The 26062-nt window shown below is 38.8% G+C and overlaps 1 protein-coding gene across 11 annotated transcripts in view; it reads left to right on the forward strand.

Moving 5' to 3' along the window:
• Positions 1 to 26062, forward strand: part of LOC137268101 (Golgi integral membrane protein 4-like) — an 89456-nt gene that overhangs the window by 24901 nt on the left and 38493 nt on the right. For 5 of the 11 annotated variants that reach the window (XM_067802611.1, XM_067802615.1, XM_067802612.1 and 2 more), the window contains exons 5-14: positions 6722 to 6872; positions 7399 to 7481; positions 9645 to 9707; positions 10455 to 10517; positions 11070 to 11417; positions 13360 to 13429; positions 14760 to 14863; positions 19792 to 20031; positions 20591 to 20683; positions 20986 to 21048. In XM_067802611.1, coding sequence (XP_067658712.1) covers positions 6722 to 6872; positions 7399 to 7481; positions 9645 to 9707; positions 10455 to 10517; positions 11070 to 11417; positions 13360 to 13429; positions 14760 to 14863; positions 19792 to 20031; positions 20591 to 20683; positions 20986 to 21048 — 1278 coding nt within the window. Of the gene's footprint in view, positions 1 to 6721; positions 6873 to 7398; positions 7482 to 9644; positions 9708 to 10454; positions 10518 to 11066; positions 11418 to 13359; positions 13430 to 14759; positions 14864 to 19791; positions 20032 to 20587; positions 20684 to 20985; positions 21049 to 26062 lie in introns of all 11 variants that reach the window. The other 6 variants (XM_067802617.1, XM_067802619.1, XM_067802613.1 and 3 more) reach the window with 5 other exon arrangements.

A 26062-nucleotide genomic window follows, 5' to 3' on the forward strand; every position in this document is an offset into this window, starting at 1 on the left:
CTGACCCAGGGGTTGACCTCTTTAACAAGAGCAATAAAAAACCACTGGCCTTGTCAACTCTAGCCAGCCGCTATGGTGTTGAATTTATCCGTAAAAATCTAAACATGAATGATTACGGTGGTGCAATACCTAAGGCCGTTAAAGAAGATCTGCAAGCTACCAGATCCCACCTCACCACTAGAGATGAAATGACACCACAGCGTGCTACAGAAGCCTCAGACAGCATAGAAAAACTGTTGAGCACCTACTGGGACAAACCGTTACCGGGGTTTGACTTTCCGGTAAGGGAACTGCGCGGCTTAGACGAAGCCGTGAAACGCGTGCGTGGAGAGCTCGTGAACAACATGGGGAAACTGAACGAAATCGACGAGCACATCGCTAGGGAAAAAACCAAACTCAACGAAACTGAAAACGATGATATGAAGCGTCGTATCAATGAACGAATACGTGATTTAGAAGACGAGAGACGTACACGATTGGAAGCCGCTTCCTCGAATCGTGAACAGCTTCGATCCCAGATCAGTCGTATTCGGGAAACAATCGATAGAATACTGAATGAGGATACAACTTTAGCCAACAGGATTCGGATATTGTTCCGGGAGCAAGGGATCACCATCGCCAGCATTCTAACTGCATTGGGTTTCATCATATCAACCCTGGTGGTGTCACTGACGGGTGGAACCCCTGTGGGGCCTGCCGGCGGAGGGGGAACTCCCAGCGGTGGTGGGGGTGTTAAAGACTGGATAAAAAAACTCGGGGAAGGCCTAGCTAAACTGGCTGGTAAAGCCGCTGAAGCCCTTCCCGGCATACTGGGTAGCATCGTCTCGTGGTTGTTGAGCGCTCTGTCTAAAACTGCCATGTGGCTCAGTCAAAACCTGTGGGCAGCCATCGTCGCCGTGGCGGGTCTGGTGTACGTAGCGGCTAAGAAATCTTTAACCAAATAAGTCCCAAAGTTACCCCACCAACCACCAGGGCCGTTTTACTATCAATATGCTGCTGAGCCTGAATATGAGAGTGTGTGGGGGGTACCTCCACATGAACTTTAGACTCCGGGGGCGACGCAACTATACCCTTTTCACGTGGTGGGATGTGTGGGATATAGGTGGTGTTAATATCGGGGTTGATACCCAACTTTTGATTCTTCGTGGCTATGACTATTTCGTTGTTATAACCCACCACTTTTTTTACTCTCAGTTGCATATCACTCGGAGCCATGTACAACCCCACGCCGAACACGTAGTCGACTTTCGACCTGGCGTATTCTAACACGTTTTGGTAGCGTTCGATAGCCCGCGGGAGATCAACTGGAGAATTGATAGCATCCTCAACGTTGGAAACGAATTGTGTCTGAGCGTCGTAAGCAGTTCCCTTACCGATGATGTTGGAACGCGTCATCGACTGCGCACCCAACAGCGCCCACACGTACGTTCGAATCGAGTCGTTCAACCTGACTACCCCTGCACGAGTGAATCCTTTCGACGTGTCCAGCATGAACATTTTCCACCCGTCTGTGGTTGACTGCTCCACTTTCTGGATTGTGAAACCAACACCACCTTTTTTAAAGTCCATACGATCATCCCTCCATTCATTACTCGACAAAGCAAAGTCCTGCCTAAGTATACCTAGTGTCAGTAAATCATCACTGGCATCTTTCACTGGTTTTGGTCCAGATTTGTTAGGTTTAGGAACAAGATCAGCTAATGCATGGGAAAAACGTTCCGTACTAAACATTTTTCGTTGCATAAATTTTATTAGTATATGTTTGTCAAATGCCTTTGGCGAGAGCCCATGAGCGTAAGGAATACCCAACCCGTGGTTCAGCCCCGGCAAACGCCAATCCGTCTTCGGGTTTATTTCGAATTCGTTGCAAATACGTTCGTAGGCCCGTCTATCGTACGGGTTGTTTGTTGCGTCCCACGCTTTGTCCTGTGGGAGGGGGGCGCTGATCTCTTTAAGGATACGTCTGACCTGGTAGTACACGTGGAACTTGAACACAGACTGACTCAGCGGCCCACGCCGAGTGTCGGTCAATGTCACACCACACCCCGTTGTAGCGCACCACACGGCAAAGTTGAATTGGTTCTGCCAGAACTGCATAGGGTTGTTGAACCAAGCGTGGACTGCCTCAATGTTAGTCACCGAAAGCTTATACTTATCAGGCATATCTATAAACTTGGCATTGAAATACAACCCAGGAGCAACCACGATCTTCATGGTGGAGAAATCTACGTCCAGTTTAGGGTACAACACACCAGGGGAATACATTTTAAAACTATTATATAATAAATATATATGTAATATGTACATAACACTTCCAGGAATAACGAGCGGTGAGGCCGTTCAGCTGACGCACGCGATCGATAACACGTCAGGTCAACTCGAAGTCGCACTCTGCGATATCACCTACCTACCGCAATGGACTAACATTAATATCAGCAACAATAAGCTGTTCGTCAGTGGAACTCGCAGTCAAATAACTGACGGCTACTACAGCGTGTGCTCGCTAAACGACGAGGTCTTCAAACCCCTGGGAGCTGAACTCAAGATGAACGACTCAAACGGCACAGTGGTGTTAATCAACAACGGAAGAACCTCATTGAGGCTAGGCCGACCATTAGCGAGGATACTCGGTATGTCTCCTGACGAGATAAAACCAACAACAACCGTCACAGGCACGAAGTTACCCGACCTAGTACCGTACCGAGAGCTGTATATTCATTTAGGTCAGGTGAGCACAACGTACAACATTCAAGGAGGTCACCCTTCCACTATATTGAGAGCAGTGCCGGTGAAAACTGAGAAATTCAACGACGGTAGAACCGAGTCATTTTCACCACGGCAGTATAAGAGATTAACCCAGGGCAACATACCTGAGCTGACAATATCGGTGTTAGATATAAATCATAATCCTGTAAATATAGGATACCTCAGCTTAACGCTTCACGTAACATGACCAGCGCACAAGGGCCCGGAGTGAAAAAATGCGTCAATATCGGGATCTCCGACCTCGGAGACACACGCGGTTTCGACGCTCCCGGAGTAGATGGTAAATCGTATGCCTTGCAACTGAAAAACAACATTTACAAACGCGTTGAAATCCCCTCCGGTGGAACCCTAAGTGATATGATAGATACCACAGGGGCAACAGCCAACACTAAGTACGCCCTCGTCAACACCGGTGATGACAACTGGAGAATATACCCATCATTCGGAGGTAAACTGTTCGACTTAGACGATGTTGAGAGCACTACCGTCGTCAAAAACAAACCATATATGCTCGTCTTCACCGAAGATGACAAGTGGGTGTTGTTACCCGATAACAAATGGTTTCTCAATATTAGACTCGTCTCCCCTTACGTGTTCACGGATAACAAAGACAACCACCTAAACAAAGTCGTGAACAATGGAACCCTGCTCGTGGCTTACGTCCCAACTCAGAGACGTAGTATAGTCGTCAGCCCAGTCAACACTATAGCAGCCCACATGCTATCGAGTAAACCGGCCATGCAAAACGTGAAATTGCAGTTGGTGTCTGAATTCGAAGGCGTGGTCAAGATACTAGAGAGTCTACCGGCAAACTCAACACTATTCATCAAAGTCTACCTAGGGGAACCATCGGTGAATGATGTCGAGATCGTGAAGGGGATCAAACTTGGGTGGGTGAAACGACACCAGTATCAAGTTTGCAACGTTTACGTGCGGGTGGGTGTCGACTCCAAGACCAGTCTGCAGGGGGTCAACGTGATCGTGGAAAATAAGATATCACTAATCAATATCTTCCTGCCTGACAACATACACTTCATGGGTATAAAGTTAACCCCTGAATTATTATCAGAAAACCAGTTGGAAATTATATCATAATAGTATAATAATGACTAGTCATCATCCCAACACTACACTTAACGACCTGGGAGATACAGAGGGATTCGATCAGCCTGGTGAGGAAGATGAATTCTACATCCTACACTTCAAAGACAACGTGTACAGACGGGTGCCGTTACCAGATTTTAAAAAACCTAAATGGTTGATCAACTTAACACTCACCTCACCTTATATCACAATAGACGAAAATAATTGGATCACTAAGATTAGGAACAACGGTATCTGGGCCGGGGATTTCATTCCGGAGAGGGGATTAGCACTCAGACAATCTGCTGGTTACAACAAAAAAGGGTTATTATCAACTTTCTTCGAAAATAAATTAACATTTAGTAATCCTGAAATAATAACCCCCCCTTTCACACTCATCATAGAAGTCTTCTTTACGGATTCATTCGATGGAGACCCAATAATACACCAAATTTTACCCGGGGTGTCAATACGCTGGTCTTACACAGACCAATATTGTCGTATTGTTATACAACAGGATACCACGGGTCCTATAAACCACTTAATAAGCCCCAGTGGGGTTTTTATTAGAATAGGATATTTTATTAGCCTCTCACCTATTGCCCTGACTACTAATCTAGAACTTATAGGCTTCAAATACATTGATAGATTTTTAACTGAACCCCAATTAAAATATCTTTCAAAATATATATTATAGGATGGGTCTGTACCCAGTCGTAGAGGAAGTAGCTAAGACGTTAGAAACCGTAGATGGGTTCCGCTTGAGGCAGTTATGTGATGTAAAACGTCAACTAGAACAAGACCGTGACACGCGGAAAGCACTATGTAAAAAATATAATAGAGCTTTCAATATCGTGGATGGGGCTGACACTACCCTTATGGCAACCAGCATGGGACTAGGGGCGGCAGGCGTTGGGTTGTTAACCACTATCGTGGCTGCACCTATAGTGCTAGGTATTGAAATAACGGCTGGGGTGACAGGGTTGGTAGGGTTGGCGCTTAAGTTAGTATCACGCAGACTTAATCGTAAGGTATTGAAACACGACGAGATCAGGGTTCTGGCTGAAGCAAAACTCAACACAGTGAGTGAGCGAATTTCCACGGCACTCTCTGACAGTAAGATCTCAGAAGAGGAGTTTAGTTCAATCCTCTCTGAACTCAAAAAATATAACGGAATGAAACAAGATATTCGATCCAAGTCTCGTAAGTCTGCTATCAGCGAGGACGAGAAAAAAAAGTACATAGCACAGGGAATACAAAAAGCCCAGCAAGCCTTTATTATGAACACCAAAGAGATCGTAGGCGGTTCACATTAAACTGTTTCATTGATATAAACATAACATAGGGGCGATAGCCGTAAGCGAGCCACCGATCCTATATGGTCAGTCAAAACTTACAACATAGATAAAGTGGATATGAAAGCCAACGAACCTAACTTATACTACTTGAGGGGTGGGCCGGGTAGGGGGTTTGTAAGAGAAGAATTATTGATCGTACCGTACGGCACAGTGTTACCGCCTGCCAAGTCACGGTAAACGTGATGGCGTAGCTTTGTAGTAGGGGCAATAATAGCAAGAGCTAAGGGTCCCACCAAAGCCTCATTTACTAAATGAGGCTTTGTAGAGACATTTTGTGAAAGTGGTCCAGAATCACTATTCCCTATACTACTGGCACTCATTGGGACTGAAGAAATAATCCAGTTTAGACAATGTGCCGGATTGCAGAGCTAATGATAAATGTACAAGCAACGAATGGGACTGAGATTTTATGCCATTGTTGACAACTTGTCAGATTGGACAGATGTCGGTTTTCACAGCTGCTATTGTATTTTTCTGTCTTTTTTTAGTCATTTAAGTCAGGAGATGGTGCAACATATATTTCTAGCAATATGTGTCACATCAATTTTGTGGGAAGCTAAGATTCCTTTGAATAACTGTCTGTAATTAACCTCCTAGCCAAAATCCTGCTTTCATTGTCAGTAACACTGTCAAATCAGTAAGTCTTTTACACATGTCCCCTTACCATGTGTTAATTGCAAAAATGTCTGTTAGTTGTTAAAGTCCAGTGATCACTGAGGGCAGGTCGCCAAGTGGTTAAATTGTTTGCTCCTCATACTGATGCTCTTCTTATTGGCTAAATTTGAACTGAATCACTAATAGATGGGAAGAAAAGATGTTTACAGCTGATTACTGTTTCAAGTTTAGTTTTACTTATCATTATCTTAGTCCCTGCAGTGTGTAGCTAAGGACAGACCAATTTTATTTCTTGTTTTACGTTTTTTGTCCTCAGAAAATCTAAAGGCGGGAGGGGAAAAAATAAAAATAAAATCAACTAATATTCCTTCTAAATACTCAAAGTATTTTACTTTTGGCAATTTATGAAGTGTATTTGGGGCCAAACAGAATCTTTGAAAAACATTTTCTTGTAAGTTTACATTTTTGGCCAGTAGAAACATTAGGAAAAATTATTATTATTTTTTTTTCCTATTTTTGAAAAGATATGGCTGGCAGATCTGTAAAACAAGAAATAAAATTGGTCTTAATGATAACAGTCATCATCTACAGTTGTATATTTCAAGCAAAGTTTTACGTCTTTTCAAGTTCACAAGGTAATCTTACCCACTGCAGTGTGTAGCTTAAGAAGAAATACCTAACAAGGGTAGACGATATTTAATTGCAAATTTCGTATTCATATTTCATAAATTTTGTTATGCTCACAACTTAAAAAGATGTGGTATATGTATTTATGCCATGTCATTCTGTCCATCTCTCTGTCCAATGATAATCCCAACAGTTTTTCTCTAAGGTTTTCGACCAGTGAGTAGTTTATTACAAGAAGCTGCCTCTGATTCAAAATGGTGCTGGTTTTCTAGGGTCAGCATGAGGAACTAGAGGCAGAAAATGGTCGTCTGCAGCAGGACATGCAGAAGGCGCGAGATGATAATGCCAATGTTGAGGCTCAGCATAGACAGGAATTCAGCCAGATGAAGCAGGAAAAGGAGCTGGAAATTGCCAGCCTGAGGGGTAGGCAGTATAGTGTTATCTCCCCTTACTTATTCCCCTGCCGTGATATTGCTGGAATATTGCTAAGAGCAGCGTAAAACTAAACTCACTCACTCACTCACTCTGAGTGGTTAGGAGATATGGTCTGGCTTTCACTGACTGCCTCCAACCCAGCTGAGCATATGTTTGAACTTAAGGAACAGAGAAAAATTGTAGCCTCATTACTTACTACAGCCTCCGTGAGGATCCGGGATACAATTGATCTTCAGCAACTCATGTTTGTAGTAAGAGGCAACTAACAGAATTGGGTGTTGGGCTCACTGACTTGGCTGATACATGTCAGTGTATTCCAACTATGTAGATTGATGCCAATGATTTTGATCACAGAGTTGTCTGTTCCAGCCTTGATTATTTTCAGACTGTGTAGCTGGAACATAGCTGAGTATGCTGCTGAACAAACTTCCCACAGAATAATAGTTTTCATAGTTGTTTGGGTCAGATCTGATTAATAATGTAGAGGTAAATCACACTGGTAAAAATGTTACAGATCAGATTGCTAACATCCAAAGGCAGAATGACAACCTCCAGAACGAGATCTCTTCTCTCAAGGCCCAACTTGAGAACAGCCAGGTAAGGCCTGCGTGGGTCTGGTAAGGGAGGTAACTCTGGGATGTTATCACCCAGTGGATTGCATACCAGTTGGATATGATATTACCAGTATAGATATTTTTCATTGCTTCAAAAACTGAAAGATATGTCATTTGGTTGAATATTGGCTGAGTGTTTGAAATGTGTTAGCACTGAGCTCAGAAGTATGTCTATAATTTACTACCTGTATCTCTTGCTAACAACAGCTCACCGCTCACTCACTCACTCACTCACTTCCTATAAAAACCCAGCCTTATAAATTGTTTCACAGGTTCTTGGGGGAAATGTAGCACAGAAATATAAAGAATGATGTTATTTTGTGGTCTTCTCATGTTTTGTGAAACAATGTATTTTCAGTTACTTTAGGGGGATTTAGGAAATGATTAACATTTTTGGCAAGTTGTAGAAAGGGATCTGTGAAACAAGAATTTGTTTTGCCTGATTAGATAGATTTTACCATAAGTGTGTTTTGATCTTGTATTTTGTTGCTTTGTTATATATTGCCTCTTCCATATCTGTCTGTTCTATACTCGATTTATTTCTTTCAGACTATATTTTTCCTTTGTTAATTCAATTCCATTTACCCAGCTTTTAAAATAATTGCTTCTTGTTTTATAGTCATGAAATCCTCGGACCTCAGCTCCTTCCTTCTCTAAATCTGTATACATTTTTACATAGTAGATTTTTGAAGTAGTGCCAGTGTATCGGTTCACCTGGCCTGGTGGTTTGTGTGAACTTGTTTGTGGTCTGTTGCCCACCGTGTTTTCTGGGTTGGAATTCTTCTCCACCACCCTGTGTCATAAATTAGGGGTGGGATAACCCAGCAGTTAATACATTTTCTCATTACTGAGAGACCGGGGTCCCCCACAGGGGTATAAAATGTCTAGTCCATTTCTGGTGTCCTTGCCGTAACATTGCTGGAATATCGGTAAAAGACTAGTAAACCCAACTCGCTCACAGTTGGCAAAGAAGTAGTTATGGTTGTCAGACGTGGTCAATTGTTTGACAGGGTGGATATATCCCAATAACATATATCAGTAATTTGGGGTTGCCGTAATGAAGCAGATGGCTTAAATAGCATTCTAAGATGCTTCGGCGAAAGATCAAAGGCACCGACAATACTTTATCAGATGATAATGTGCACTTTTTGCATTACGTCACAATATGTTGACGTCACTGCGCCATTCCAATCTGCCCCCTCGTAATCGAACTTTCTTGCATTGCATCACAATGTAAACGATGTCACGATGGATATCAGATGCCATCGCCTCGTTCAGCCTTCCACAGTAAACTGCTTCGTCGCATCCCGTTTCTTGGTTTGCAGTTGCACCACACAGCCAACATCACTGTGGAAACATTTCGTTTATGTTTTCCGACGGATAAAATGTCTCATAGTTCGACTCAAAATCTTACAGAGGCACGGTAATGTTGGCAATGTTTACATTCCCACAATGCAATCATGGAATGTCGCTTGAGTTATCAGCTTCCTCTGAATGTGCTGATCTAAACTTTCGTTGGTAGTAGAAATGAGGCGGTCATATTGCCTTGTATGGTTTAAGAGAATCAAGGATGTAATTAAAATGATCTAGAGAAGATATTTAACCCGAACATAAGCCATCACCAAACTGTTCACCATTTGTTTTTCTAGTGATCTTTGTCTTAACGTAGGGGGCTGACACGTTAAAAGAACAGCGCGTCAGTTAGCCCTGTGCGAGGAGTCTTAATTTAGGTCACAGACACTGTCGTTTGTTTTCTGCCATAGATTGGGCTTAGAAGTTATTGAATACGGCATCTTAGAAAAGAAATACAGTTCGCTCTACCACCATGTATAGTGTAATAAAGCACACTTTCGCCCTGAACTATTGTGGTTAAGCGTCCTCGTGCTTTAACTACAATAGTTCAGGGTGAAAGTGTGCTTTATTACACTATACATGGTGGAAGAAGAACTGTATTTCCTAAATAAAGTGATACTATGAGTGAAAGTATAATATATATTGGAAGTGTATTGATTGTTAAGATTTGAAAGGTTTAGTGAGCTACAGTGCTTTGGTGAAACTATCAATAAATGTTAGCCTTCACTTGATTGGTCCAAATATCTGCCCTCTGTCCCTATCATTTGAGCTGACTGGGTTTCTCTCTGTGTAGAAACAGTTAATAGTGGACCAGGGTACGGTACGACGCCTGGAGCAGGACATCTTTAACTACAAGGTGCCAGTTGTCAGTTTATAGTTAAGGCAATTCATCCTTCCTAGGCAGTAGCAACCTTTCTGACAAATGGGTGATTATTTTCTAATTGTCAAATGAGATTAATTGTTCTTATCTCTAAATATGGAAAGTTTAATATCAAAACACGTTTCAAAACTAAAATAAATCAGTGGCGAACATTGCTTTGATGGTTTTGTGTGTGTTTACGAATATTTTTCGTATGTGTATATTATTAGTATAGATACAGCATTTCTATTTAAACATCTGAACTATTCAGGACTCCTTTATACTGAGCATCCTTCGCCATATGACTGCATTGCAGAATAATATGAAGCTGTTGTGAAACTCTGATTACTTTGAGCAGGATGCCCCTGACAGTGTGGAGTGTCAGAGAGAGATTTATGTGCCTGCAGTTTCATCAAGATCTTGATAAATGGTCTTGAAGATATCATATATCAATCTTTTGTTCAATTTTTCTGTTTGTTCACAAATGCTGTCTGTTTAATCCTGAATGACAAATCAGTGTTAAATATGTATTATTGAAAAGATATGTCTAGGAAGGATACAGCTCAGTAGAATACAAGCTAATTTAAAAATGTCATTTACATGCTATATATATTATACTTTCATAAGTTTTTACATATGAATATCACATGGATGGAAATGGGCAGTTGAATTGATATTGGGCGAGGGTTGAGAAGTCTGTTGGTTTACATTTTATCAATGTTCGGGTTGTTTTATTTTCATTAGAAACAACAAAGAGCAGACCAAGGTATGCTTCGTCAACTGGAGAAACAACTGGTTGCGCAAAAGGTGCTCGTTATCTCCGTTGAGTCTAATTGTTGCCACTGGGTAATGTAATGGTGGGAGTCTCTTGCTCATAAAAATGATGGAAGGAATGATTGGATCAGGACAAATCTTGTGTCACCAAAGTAATACTAATTGGAAATGTTTGTGATGTTGCCTAATTTTATTGCTGCCAATTAATATTCTGCATTGCTTCGTTGTCATATTTTTGTTGCTTTTTTGTTGCTCCAACTTATTTCCCTCTTTAATACTTTTCGTTGTCACTAATACTTCTACTTCAAACATTGCATCATTAATATTAACTGTTATATAGATCTGTATGTGTTGCCCAGTGCCATGAGGGAGAGGTACCTTCCTTAGTTGCAAGGGCGTCTCGTTAAAGGGTCAGAATAAAATCTTCACATACATGCCCTGACTGATCATGATCAGGACTTTCAGCAGTGTAATAAATTTCTCATATGGTTTATGCTACCACAGATATTGTTTAAATGGTGTATGACCCATTTCATAGATGGTCAGCAGGCTAATTCCATCCTTCCATTTGTTCCTCTTCAGCAGAATGCTGCAGCAGCTGCCAACGCACAAAACCAACAGTTTCAACAACAGAACATTGTACAACAGCAGAATGTTGTACAGCAACAGCAGAACATTGCACAGCAAGAACAGAACTTAGCACAGCAACAGGCAGCACAACAAGCAGTTCAACAGGCAGCCCAACAGGCAGTTCAACAAGCTGCTCAGATCAACCAACCAGGTGGTGTTCAGCCCAATGACCTTGTTTATCAGGCTCAAGGACAAGGTCAGTTTCAAGGGCAGGGTCTAGGTCAAGGTCAAGGTCAAGATGCTGTCCAGAACATGAACCAGAATGTTAACCAGGACATGAACAATCTCAATATGAACGTTGGGGTAAGTACTGTGAAGACTCTGGGTTAACTTGATGTGTACAGGGATCACTTTGGAACAATTAAAATTCTGAATATCCCTTTTAAAAAATGCACTGTGACTTAACTAACACATTATTGAGATTTACCTGTAATTATTGTCTTTAGACACTACCCATGAGTGTCCCATGCTTGCTGTAAAAGGCGCCTTTGCTTATCTTAAGAGGCGACTGACGGGGATCGGGTGGTCACGCTTGCTGACATTGTTGACACATGTCATCAGTTTCCAGTTGTGCATATCGATGCTCATGCTGTTGGTCACTGGATTGTCTGGTCCAGACTCAGTTATTTACAGACTATCATATAGCTGGTATATTGGTGAGAGCAGCGTAAAACTAAACTCGCTTGTTCAGTCACTCAGCCTTTAGACAAAGATGATTTAAAATCATTTTCTTTATTTTGTAAACTGTATCATTAAGTACTGAAGCTGATGTCAAAATACTGTCATACATCGTGTCTATTTATAGACAATTGCTATATGCAAATTGCAATAGTATAGTCATGTGATGAATCTATGCACACTCTCTATGTTAGTTAAAACACCACCAGTGACACAACCTATTAAATTGAAAGGCATTCAGAAATTCTCTAACCCATTCCTCACCGTAAGACGGAACAATGTCCCAGACAGCTCCAGTCACCGGACACCGTACGCTGGTAAACTGGCCAGGCAGTACCTAGTAGTCACATCAAAAAGATATGTGATTTTAGGAACCTAGCTAACATATGATTCTTTTATAAAATCTTTATCTGTTCATAATGTCAGCAAATGCTTATCACATTTCAAATCTTATCAACAGAAGTAGAATTATAAATTATTGGAAAAAAACAACACATGCTTTGGCAAAGGGTCCACATCAGAGTTGTCAGTTTGCAAATCAGTTATGTTTTGAGGAATTGATTAAACAAATTGAATAAAATGAAGAATAAATCAACAACAGTATTCATAAAAATTGTCAGTCATACATTATAACTTACTATTTCCATCTTTAATATGTGATCAGGTAATGTAAATCAAGTGACATCTTGGTTTTCGTCACCTCAAACTTTACGCTCTGACATGTTTAATGCAAAACTATGTGCACGGTCATGGCATTGTCAAGATGTTTTGCACATTCAGAATAGCATGATTTTACCCAAAATGTTCATCTGAATCTACAGGGTTACATTTATGAGGACAGTATCCATTCTCATAATGTGATTGGCTGCCTTAAGTCGCTTTCTGTAACTGAAAATACTCTAGGCAGGGTACAGTGGTATTTTTGAAGTTCAGAGCTTTTGAAGGATACCTGCCATCAAATGAATCACCTCGCATGCTATTCATACGAAGATACGAAAACAGAGGTATTTCACATTACTGAGTTGAAAGCCACTGACATCAGTAAAAGGATGACCATACATATTAATTCAGGTATCTTGTTATGATAATTTACTGATTACGTTCAAATGGAAATGTAAAAGAAAAAGGTAAGGGGATATTATGACATGTTACCAATGGAAAAATAGCCTCACCTTTTCCTTCCATTATGGTATATATGGCTATATATAATGACTATGCTTGTCGTAAGAGGTGACTAACAGGATCGGGTGGTCACATGTCATCAGTTCTCAATTGCGCAGATGGATGCTTATGTTGTTTGATCACTGGATTGTCTTGTCCAGAAGGGATTATTTACAGACCGCTGCCATATAGCTGGAATATTGCTGAGTGCGGCGTAAAACTAAACTCACTCACTCAGTCTCTGTCGTCTTTGGCTTGAGGCTAATTCATTCTCTGATCATGTTTCTTGGTTTGTCAGTCGTACAACCTTTGAGAGTATTTAAAAGGTCCTAGTCGCTGAAAGGATTGCAAAGTCATGATCTAAAACCAAGATGATTTTACGTTTTACTGACCCATCATATTTCAGGCTCAAGTACAAAATGCTGCTCAGGATCCCAACAACCAAAACCAGATGGCGGCAGGCGATATGATGCAAGGTATGGTGCAGCTCATGCGGCAGAGATCTGTCCCTTAGTTATTCAAGGATCTGTGTACCATATGGTATACTAGCTACAGTAGTGATCTTAAGGTTTACATCATCATGTGGGGTTTCACCAAAGTTTTAAAGGTCTGAGACTTGCATCATTTGGGTTTTTCCTCACTGATGAAACAGATATTGACTGAAATGCTTTTACATTGGCAATAAATGCAGCCCCTATCATTAAGGGATCTATCATTATCACCCTGGAGCTGAAGCAAAATTTGTTTAGGTCAAGGTATTCTGTCAATGAAAACTGACAAAACTGAGTGGACACTATATCAAAGATCAAGTGAATGGGATAACTAGATGTTTACATGGTGTCCACTTTCATGGAATAAGCTTCTTCCTGTACCATTGTTGTCACATAGGTGGGCAAAGTTCATGGTGCTAAGACGGAGCCTTGAATATAATGCATGTTCAAGTGGACATATATCTGCAAGCACAAAAGAACACATTGATCAAATATACTGAAGAGCAGAAGAAACGCAACTGCTTTTTGTCAAGTTTTTAATCAGAAGACATGAACGTTTACTTTTGTGAGATTTTGTATTTTCGAAAATTGGGGAGATTTTTAGCTGTTCAGTCTATGTGATATGACAGAGGATAAATTTAAAAACTCGTCAAATGACCAATACAGTAGGCATCACTCATGAGAGAGTGTCTGGACTAACAGAGGCTTTGACCTGTTGGTTTCTTTGGCCTCAGAATTGTTCCAGGTTCATTGTCTTACATGAGAATTTAATTATTCTTAAGTAGACACAGCTTTATTTGGTAAGTATGCAACTATAGATGAATACATCCTCGAGTCTCCAGGGTAAACGTTCTGATACATCTCCACTATACTCTTGATGCATCTACAGCTTTATTACCTCCCTTGGCTGGCTTTCTATCCAATCAGGTGTCTCTGCTGGCAAGTTGAATGTACAAGTCACAATTCAGTTAAACTTGGCAACACAAATGATGCAGATGTGCTTTGAAGACGGTACAAGGAGTTCTTGCATGTTTTGAATGTTCAGACCTGTCACTTTGTCTGTTTGTGAACAAACCTTTGCAGCTGCTGCGATCTTGAGGTAATACAATTACCCGTAGATGCATCCAGGATGTTATTGGAACATATCCCCTGGAGATATTGAGGATGGGATGAATCTTGATTTTCACAAAAGCCAATCAAGAGTCATCTTAACACCTAATGTCTCCTTTTCCAAATATTGCAAAGTGTGTTTGCTAAGGCAAATGAATGGGTATATCAAAACTTCATGTTGTAAGTCTTGTTTATCATGTTGTAGGACAAGGACAAGGTCAAGGTCAAGAAATTATGAACAATGAGCAACATCAAATGCATGCCCCGAACATGGATGGTGCTAACCAAGAAGCAGCCAATCAGAATCAGGTATTGTGAAACATATGACATGCATGAACAGGGCCTTCCTCAAGATGTTTTATTTGCCATTATCCCTGCTACTGGTTTTGGTGGGGGTTATTAAAATGTGCTCCATCCATCCGTCTGTCCATTCATCTGTCTGTGCACATTTATGTTTTCCACAGCAGAACTTAAAAACCGTTGAATATTTCTTCACCAAACCTGACAAGTAGATAGACCTGGTGGTGTACTGGTGCCTTTTGGTAGTTAGGATATTCTGAATAAAACATTTTTTGAGTTTCCGTGGCAACAAGTTTGACTGAAATTGGTGGTTGTGCGCCTTTCAACTTTTAAAACCTTTCATATTTTCCTTCCACATTCCTATATACACACCAAAACATTTGGCATAATCATCTTGGAGACATATTCATGAAGGATATTTTACCATTTTAGTGGATATTGATGACTTTGTCTTTTTGTTTGACACACTCTCATCTTCTCTTTTCTTGTAAAACTGAGGCACAGAGATGGTTGTATAAATATTGTTAAATGTAAAAGATGAGTGCAGTATTCAATTGAGATAAAACATTTATTCAACCACATTGGCAGCATGCTTAAATTCATGTGCATGCAGTGAGATTCTCTAATGTATTGCTTAAAACTATTATTTATTTCTTCTTTCTGTTTTAGTTTATTCTATTTTCCTGCATTTTTGCATTGATCAGTTTTCCACAGACACAGTATTTCATCAAACAAACATGTCTTCCATCATATTTGAAGATAGCACACAGACAACTTGTTTGTGGCCAGCCATGATATCATTTGTGTGATGGAACTCCCAGCTTGATTTGAGGTTCTTCCATGTTTACACGAACAACGTATTTTCATCAAAATCAATAGATTAGGTTTCTTAAAAAAACCCAAACCTCTTTTGTAGTTTATTACTTAATCTTAATTTGTAAACCATACCCAAATTTGAGCTCTTCTCTTACCTCAGGGTCCTTTTACTACTGAAGTAATGGAGTTCTTAAATGGCCCAGAAATGTTTATGTTTAAGATTAAAAGTTTTATGAAGATGCATTATTACTAACAGAAAATTAAATTTGAAACAATGTATAAATCAGCATTATCTTGATCTGTTAAAGGTAGTATTGAAGGTGGGTAGTTGTCACTCAGTGTCAGACTGGGTTGTTGGATTTTTGCCAGATTTATTAAAGAATATTGTTCACACCCCTGCCATAATTCCTACTCCAAATACCTTCAGTATGATTGCATGCTATAAAGTGTTCAGATTTCTGATCCATGATGATTCTTAGTGTTTATGAATCAGCATATTCAGAGTGATCTGCCCTTGCATTGTTCCATACACCTTCCCAACTTGTCACGTGATGTTACCATCAAGGTTTTATTGCTGCCACCAGCATGGATCCACCATCACAAATATCTTTATAATGTTCTCTCCAGTCACAAATATAGTCATCTGTGTGTATCTGTGTCTGTGTCTTTGAGAATGCTATAATAGTGACTAGATAATGTGTACAAATGACTATCTATTTTGGGGGTTAAATTTACACATTTTCTTCTGAGATTGTGGCTCCTTTTTGCAGGTGAACAGAAAAACCTGTAATTTCTTCTTTGCCTTCTCACTGAGCTATGTATGTGACAGTTATTATAAAATAAAAGCTCAAATGGACAAACCAACAGAATAATGCACACGGGGAGAAATTTCACCATCACAAAAGTTCTCTCTTGCTTTGAAAAATCATTCAGGTGGATGTAAATTTCTTGCATGGCTACATTGCTTTATGAATGGGTTGTCACTGTGAAGAGCTTGTAAAGAATTAAGGAGATATTCTTGGATATTTGGGGTTCCAGCTGACCCCAAAAAGAAGCAAGAAACAAAAGACTGGAATAAACTAATCCCTTAAATAACTGCCTGCATGTGTATGTCTTTGTTGCCATTGTCGCCATTAACCTGAAGTTTCTTCTTGAATGTAGTCTTTGAAATTTAATATTGTGAACAAAGATGAATGGCATTGTGTTGGTTTGGGCGCAAAACATGTTCCATTCTTTCCACTTGTCTTGGAAGATAGAAGCTAATATTCCAACTAGGCTGACAGGTTTCAGTCATATTACAGGTTTCAGTCAGTTATTTATCACATTAGAGACAACATATTTTTGTTTTTACCATTCTTGTTCGATTTCTAGGTTCATTGTTCATATTTATGTCTTTTTTGTGGATGTCCTTGTCATGACCATGTTGTTTGAGCATCACTTGACCAGACCTTGACCCCAATGTGACCTTGACCTTTGTGCTCCATGTTTTGCACTTCTTCAATTAATTAATACCAAGTTTGTTTTGTTTATGTATAGTTAATGTCAACTTAACAAGGTTATCAAAAGGTGATTCTCTGCTATCCAAGACTGTGAACTCAATACCCAAAACACAATTAAAAAGGTCAGTAAATTTACATGTTAAGAAAAACTATCCAGGATGTAGCATACTTTGGCCTTATTCAAATTGGTACTAGTTTGTCAGCATCATCCTAACTGCCTTTTGTAAGTGTAATGTCTGACTCATTCCAGAAACTTTCCTGTCAGGCTATATTTGTTAGAGAAAATGCCTGGTCTAATGCCCCGTCTGTCTTCAGACAGCGCCCTGACAGTGCCATGATGGCAAACCTCAGATATTGGTTACTTTATCAGCTCATGTTAATATAGTTGATATCAGCAGACACTTGTGTGAGATTCTCTATACACCGTATAGGGATTCCAGGTAAGAATAGAAAAAGGCAAGTAACAGTGGCCATACCCTGAAGATATCTTCACTTGGATTCAGCGAAACCCAACAGCATTACATGTTCCATTTAAGCAAGGACTGTTAAGTCAACACTTATTTAGAAGCTGTTGTTGTATACCTGTAATATTGCTGAGCCCAGTGTTGAACAACCATCAAACATATCTCACCTTCAGAGCCTATGTATTTTATTCTGGGACTCATTTCATAAACTTAATGTAAGCCTAAGATCCCATAACTTTTCTCCTAGCATTCCTACTGCCTATGTTGCAGTATAGGAGGTATGATTGCTACAAGAAAGGTTACAAGATCATAGGCTCACAAGAGCTTTGTGAAACGGGGCCCTGTTCAACCAAGTAATAGCTTGATACCTGTCTTCGCTTGGGGATCTTGATCTGCTTTTCTTCCATGTGGTGTGAAATTTGTTTTCCTTTTCTGCATGCATGCTCTTGTTTCACTACTTGAACTTCCTGCGGGTCAAACCAGCAGTTGCGGTAGTCGTTTCCAGGGTCCTGTTGCTGTGGATGTTTTGGACAGATATTATCTTGTGACAGCTTCGTTGTGGTAGAGAGAATTATTTTTTTGTGTTATAGTCTTTCAGGAAAGAACTGGTCCTTTATTATGGGATATTGGGAATGGGTACTTATCTATTATGGCAAGAGAAGGGGCATGAAAAAAACGGAACAGGAGAAGACCCTAGTGATGGATTACTTATTCCTTTTGTAATTAATAAAATAAAATAAAATAAAATAAAATAAAATAAATGAAAGGTGTATAGCACATTAATTCCATTTTCTTTCTCTTGGGGAATTTCTTAATGGTAGATGGTTTTTTAAAAGGTTACTGAAATATACAAGACCTTAGGAAACTGAATAATTACCCCAATCAACACCATTTCAAACTGCTGCCATACACATAGATATCACTGTTAGTTCAGTAGTCAGAGACATAGGATATCTGAGCCTGGTTGATTAGTCATGGGTTTGATTCCTGATTCACTCTAATGAGGAACTGTGTCTTATCTTGTGGCTTTTCAGCAGATGTACTTTAAAGGCCTGCAGGTCTCGTAAAAAATGTTGTCATATGAGTGACACACTGAGGCAAGATTTATGCTAACTGTGTATATTTTGTTAAAATGTATTATTCCAGCTATTTGATTTTGTCAGTATCAAACTCTGTGTGATAACATACTTGTGCATATTAGTATTTTGGGAGGCTTAGAAAGAAAAATATTAAATTTTCATTATAAATGTTCAAAGGTAAACTGAGTCTACATATAAAACGTTAATAAATGACATTAGACTTGGAAGGAAAAAATGGTTAAATTAGATAGACACTTTCTATTGTATCCACACAAGCAGCTTCAGCTAAATGTGTCATGATGCACCTAGATTGCACTTCTTTAGCTTGACCTTACCATACCTATACATATGTGCTTTTAGTTCCACTCATTGCATGCCTTCCTTTTAGTCAGTTGTCTCCACTCGACGCTTTCAATAACTTGTAAAACAGTCTAAAAATTATCAGTTTTTCCCAGTTTCTCACAAACCAACCCCATCTTGCAGTTGTTCTGTCAAAGAAGAAGTTTTGTCAGTGAAAGAGCAAATTATTTACAGCAACTTGCCTGATCTGTATCCTGAAAAAAAAACACAACCCAAAAGTGGGTGGTTCATTGATGGAGAAGTGCCATCTCATTTACTCTTGGATTTTTAATGTTGATTGCTTGTCAGTTGCTCAGGATTCACCAGTTATGACTTAGTTTGGGCAGATACATCATGTGAGTGAAATAACTGTTTTTTTAGATTGTTTGTGAAAAGACTTGCCCCCCATTCAAGTGATGTCGATGTGCATCTTGATCAGCATTTTAGTTCTGTATGTTAAAAAGCTAGCATTTCAGTCAAAGAATACATACATTTCAAATTTATATCTGAACCACACAACATATTTCCAAAAGTTCAAATTGGTTGTCAAAAGTCTCAACACGAAAACTCATGTAAACTCACATTAGAGAGTTCCTGTGAGCTTGTGTGATTTGACAACGATGGAACCAAGGTAGTCGGATATCTATGACTGGGGTACAGGTCGAAATGAACTTAAATCAAATGGCGAGAGTGGTAATGAATAGCTTTTAACTCTTTTTCTTCCTATCATACTCTTCAAGTCTGTAGCAAGCAATCTCTCTGGCCAGAACAACAAGACCGCAGTGGGTCAGCACAACCCAGCTGAAGGAAGACCTACTGAAAAGCCCCTTGATGATCTCAAGCCAATAAAAGACAAGGCAGTAGAAGCTAAACACAATACCTTAGCGCCAAAGTCCAAATTGGACTCCCTCTTTGGGGATGATGCTGCCATTAAGACTCAGAAAAAGGGATCTTTCAGAGATAAACTGCTTGGCATGAAGGTACTAAATGGTTCACTTTATTTTTTTTGTTCAAAAAATGTTTATGTGAAATGTAATTATTATAAATTGTTTGGAAGGTATTTGTTTTTTGAATGTAAATACATTTTCTGATTCAACATTGATTCATAACTTGTGCTCGTTATGGTCATACTTGTAGTCAACTCTTGTAGTCCTTTATTCACCATATTCTCCTACTAAAGCAATAGCCTTATTTTGGCAACGGATTTTTTGTGCATTGTCATTATATACATGCAGATCTGAAACCCAAGAATGTTTTTCTAAGTGGGTGAGGCCATCATTTCAACCAAAAATGGTTCTATTTTGAAACTCCTTCAAGCAGCATAACCTGGTTTGTAATTTATGACAAACGTACAGTGTGGGCAGTGGGGAAGCCTTGTGGTTAAAGTCTTTGCTCATCACGATGAAGACCTGGGTTGTATTCCTGACATTGCCACACTTTGTGAAGTCTGTTTCTTGTATTCCCTGCTGGAGGACAGTTACCTAATTGATTGTGAATTCTGGCCAGAAAACTCACATTGAAGATTACTTCTTTCAGCAGAATGTTGATGGTGATGTCGTTGAGGGTCATGCTGATGATGTCAAAGTGGTAGATGTCTTTGATAACCTCAAAGTTGATCCAGGAAAGCCCCAGGTAGAAAACTCTGACAATGACCCTCTTCACCTTTCATAATTAACCTTGACCTTCCCATATGAATATGCTGTGAAGACCCTTATTTTAATCCATTATATAACATATATCACACCTTTCACAAATATACGGGTGTGCACTTTTCCTCTCATCAGTCCCAGTTTGCTTTTAGCATTTAGCATAAATTGCTCTCATTCATTCTAACCCAATTTTTCATCCATGGAAAGAACATTGCAGATTGTGAAATTGCCTTTGCCTGAAAGGGATATTTATCATTGCTGACATGGTTTTGCATCAATTAACAGGAAGTGAAGGAAAAGGCTTCTGGGAATAACACAGATCACATTGCACCAGGTCATGATGAACAGGTAGTAATAACACCAATGCAACTGGTGAAGTTGAATTTATTCAACACTTAGTTTATAAATTGGAACAGTGAATCAGTTGTTTTTTAGAAGCACCTTTTATGTGCAGTTATTTCACATTTAATAATTTCAATATCTGATGACATATCTTATGACCCTTTTAGCCCTTTGAATCAGTGTGCTTCCTTATTAAATATTGTTATATGTATATATAATGTATTAGTAAATAGGAACAATAATACTGTTATAGTTGTTTAATTCTCATAAGCCTTGAATATTTTACTATCACTATAGCCAATCTTTTGAGGAGGATTTAAATTGTTATGATGATGAAGATCAAAAGCATGATTCAGATGATCTATTTGCTTACCAAATCTGAATGACAATGTGCCTGTTCTCAGATGGCTTATAAAAGATTATCAGATGTATTTTGTGTCAAGTATTGAATCTTTGAAAATGGATTTTGATCTCAACTTGGATACTTCTTTGTCTGAGGTTTGTTGGAAGGTTTTGTGGGTTGTGTAAGTAACAGTGGATCTATGGTGTCTCCTCATCTATTTTGATGTCAAGAAAATGACTCCAGCATTGTCTTTAATCATTAGAAAACCTACAAGCACAACAAAACTACACCTGTACATTCAACAGATATGTTTGTGACTTTGTTGACCGTAGGCTGTTGGAGCTACAATGAATGTTTCCAAGACTGATGGGAATGAGGGAAACGTGTCCCAGAAGCAGGTACACTGGTTCTGAAAAACAATTTTTGCTTTGTTTGGTGTATATTTATTGGATATTATTTTTATGGGATGTTTTGTAGGAGTTATTTTTAGCCTCCTCGATAGCTCTGAATACATACCTTCATGGATTCCACTCAACATGTAAAGTCACTGTCTCTGGTTAGCTTCTACTGTTTTGCTTTGCCACCTTCATAACTGTGAATTAGTTTCACAAAGTGACCAGTCTTTCCTGATTAATATTTTATGATTAAATGAAATGTCAGCTTGCCAAAGTCTGAATAACAGTGTGATTGTGTCCTTTTAAAGTTTCTTGTATTAGATACCTAAATACATCTGATTTTAAAGTGTGGAGCAAATTATACAACATCTTAAGCTGTGTTCAAAACTTCATTCATGTATGGAAGGAAATCCTGTTTTGGGGGGTTTCTTTTATTATTTTCTTGTGGAAAACTTACCACATTTCATTTGACTGTCCACGGTTCCTACGTCCTCGTTTCTTTACATGACATCACCCTAAGAACAAAGAAAATATGAAGAATGTCATTCTTTAGTTGAGAAGGATTGTTATTGTTATGATGATGAAAATTCTAAGCATGATTATGATGATATGTATGCTTACCAAATCTGAATGACAAATGCCTATTCTTCTCCTTCGGCCAATAGAAGATACGGAAATAAATTAGGTAGTCATCTTCTGAATCTGAAAATTTTGTGGTTGTGCGTTGAGTTACTGTTTTTTGGGTACAAAGGGAACCAGTCATAGAAACAGGAAAAACAGTGCTGGGTATTGTCTTTACTCCTCTGTTTTCTGTAAATACTTTTCATAAGAAGAAGCCACTATTTGGCCGTAATATACTAATATGATGTTATATGTTAATTCACACACTTAACAATAGTCATTTCCTACAATAGTTTTAAAGTCGTTCTTTAAATGCCTCCACTGCAGGTCAGTTACTTATGTCATCCACTGAACTTTCCCCAATGAATCTTTATCTCTACTTGGACCAGATGTTTTTGAGAAGGTTTGTTTTTGTTATAGTGATGAAAATTCCACAAATGATTACGATGCTATGGCTTTTTTTGATGAGTCATTCTGGTATTATTGTAGTCTCGTCAATGGTTCTGAATTCATTCTTTCACTGACTTCCCTCGACTAGTAAAATGAATGTCCATGGTTAGCTGGTGCTTTTATTTCGCCACCCTCAGAACTGTGAATTCGTCTTCCATCATGACCAGTGTTTCCCTGAAATTGATTGTTATTGTTGTTGATGAGATTTTTGAGCATGATTAAAATGAAATGTCTGCTTACCCAAAGTGTGAATAACAGTGAGATTATGCCCTTTGTAAGTTATGTAAATGCATCTGTTATTGTTATATTGAGCATATATTGAGTCGTCTTATTGGCTTTCCATGATATCACCTTCAGAACACTGAAACTTGCTTTTATGAATGCGTGTCTTTTGTTAAGAAGGATCATTATTGTTATGATGATGAAAATTCCAAGCATGATTAAAATGATATGTTTGCTTACCAAATCTGAATGACAATGCACCTATTCTTCTCCTGTGGCCAATAGAAGATACAGAAATAAATTGATTGGTCGTCCTCTGAATCTTTGCCAATTATTTTTCATCTCTTCTTGGACAAGGTTTTGTTCATCGACTAAGTGTTGTTTATGTTTTAAAGGGAACTTGTCCCAGAAACATGAAAATCAGTGCTGGAAATTGTGTTTACTCCTCTGTTCTTTATGAAGACTTTTTTGAAGAAGAGGCCACTATGTGTCTGATATGATGTCATTTATTAATTCACTCACTTATATAGGAATAGACAGTAGTTTACTAGTCATTTGTTAATTGCTTCCACTCCAGAAGATATGCCGCAGACCTTAGGGTCATCTGCCTCAGTTTTTCAATGCCATCCTTAGAACTGTGAATCTTACTTGCAAGTTTGCGATGTTTTGTTAAAATGGTTGTTTTAGCATGATTAAAATGTATGCTTACTCAAAGTCTGAAAACAAAGTCACTAAGCTCATTTAAATCTTCCCGTGTAAGACCAACCTGTCCTTTGAACAGTGTTGAACATGTGATATAGCATCTTTAGCTGTATCGGAATATTCCTTTATGAAAACCTTTCTTTCATATCTTTCTGGTCCCTGGATCCGTTTTCTTGTTTGTAAGCGTTCACCCTCAGAGCAATTAAACCTACTTTGAAGCTTTTCAGTCTAAAGTCTAAAGTTATGATTATTATTATGATATGATTGCTTACCAAATCTGAATGACAATATGCTTATTCTCAGGTAGTCAATTTAAGATAATGAGATTCACTATTTTATGGGTTTTGTTTTGTCACTAAGTCATGTTGATAGTGCATTTTGAATTTTTTGAGTGTGATATTTTTGTGGGTCTCATTGCATATAAGTACAATATTCATTGTGTCAAGTTGGTCTCCTTACATCTGTTGATATGAAAATGATGCAAGCCTCTGTCATGAGAATACCTGTAATCAGAAGATGTATATAACTAAACATTCAACATACATTTGATTCTCTTTTCAATATTTGATTCTGTTGATTATAGGCAGTTGGTGTGGCAGTGAATGCTACCATGTCTGGTGGAAATGAAGGGAATGTGTCTCAGAATGAGGTATTTTGTCACTGGAAAACAATTTTTACCCTTCTGTTCCCTGTGACTTTATTGGATTTTTTGTATAGTCATTGCTATAGCCTACTCAGTAGTTCTGAATATATTCTTTCATTGATTCCTTTTGACATGTAATGTCACTATCCCGGGTTCTTTTACTTGCAACCTAATTGGATCTTCCCTGGGTTCTGTTCTTCTTCATAAGACATCACCCTGACAACAACAAAGTTTACTTTAAAGAATACCAGTCTTTGCTTAAGGATTGTTATTGTCATTGTGATGAAAATTCCAAACATGATTATAATGATATGTTTGCTTACCAAATCTGAATGACAATATGCTTATTCTTCTCAAATGGACATGTTATGATAATGAGATCCATGTGTTTCCACTAACTTGTGTTGATAGTGCATTTTGATGTCAACTTGGACAAGAATTTGCTTGTTGACTATATTTGTAGAACCCATTGCATTAAAGTACAGGATTCAAGATATGTTTGATTCTGTTTTGAGTATGTGATTCTGTTGACTGTAGGGAGGTGGCGTGGCAATGAATGCTACCAAGTCTGGTGGAAATGAAGGGAATGTGTCCAAGAATGAGGTATATCGGTGCTGGAAAACAATTTTTACCCTTCTGTTCCCTGTGGCTTTATTGGATGTTTTATACAGGCATTATTGTAGTCTCCTCAGTAGTTCTTAATATATTCTTTCATTGATTCCCCTTGACATGTAGTATCATGATCCCTGGGTCAGCAGGTGTAGTTTCATCTTGCCTCCCTCAAAACAGTGAATTTGTTTTTCACAGGACCTGTCTTTCCTGAAAATGATGTTTTTGCTGTTGGTATGATGATGAAATGTTTTAGTATCATTAAAATGAAATGTCGACTTACAAATTGTCTGAATAACAATGCCTTGTCCTTTTCAAATTGTCCAGTGTGGCCTACAGAAGATAATGAAATCCATTTATTGTGTCAGCCACTGTATCTTTACCAAAGCTATTCTGTCTCAAAAACATAAAAACGTTTCTGTGCAGATATGTCTGAATGTGGGTCATTTAATGGGAAAAGTGCCAGAAATGGATATCAGAACAGGAAGTGGAAGTTTTACTCCTTTTGCTGAGGAATACATTTTATAAGAAAAGGCCTCTACATGACTTAACTAATGCTGATACAATGTCAAATTCACTCACTTATGCAAAAATAGGCCTTGCCTTCAGTAGCTTTGAAGTGATTCTTTAATTGCTTCCACTGAACATGTAATGTCACTGAACTAAATGAAACTTACTTTGGAGTGTTGAACACATGACGGAACATGTTAGCTGTATGGTAGGAAATGATATGTATGCTTACCAGATCTGAATGACAGTGCTCCTTAGCTTCCTGAGAATGAAAGTATCATGTCCAAGAAAGAGGTATATCAGTACAGGCAACCATTTTGTTACTCTTCAGCTCATAGTGTCCTTCCTGGGTGTTTTCTGTCCTTGTCAACAGTTCTGAAGCTGTTGTTTAATTCCTTCCACTCACCTGCCCTGTCCCCATATCAAATTGCTCCGTTTTTCATCCTCTGAACTTTCTAGAACTTATGCCAGTCTTTTGTAAGACTGTATTTGTTATGATGATGAGACTTTTCTGCATGATTAAAA

This window comes from Haliotis asinina, chromosome 16, assembly GCF_037392515.1.
Source record: "Haliotis asinina isolate JCU_RB_2024 chromosome 16, JCU_Hal_asi_v2, whole genome shotgun sequence".
In the NCBI taxonomy this organism is placed as follows: Eukaryota; Metazoa; Mollusca; class Gastropoda; order Lepetellida; family Haliotidae; genus Haliotis; species Haliotis asinina.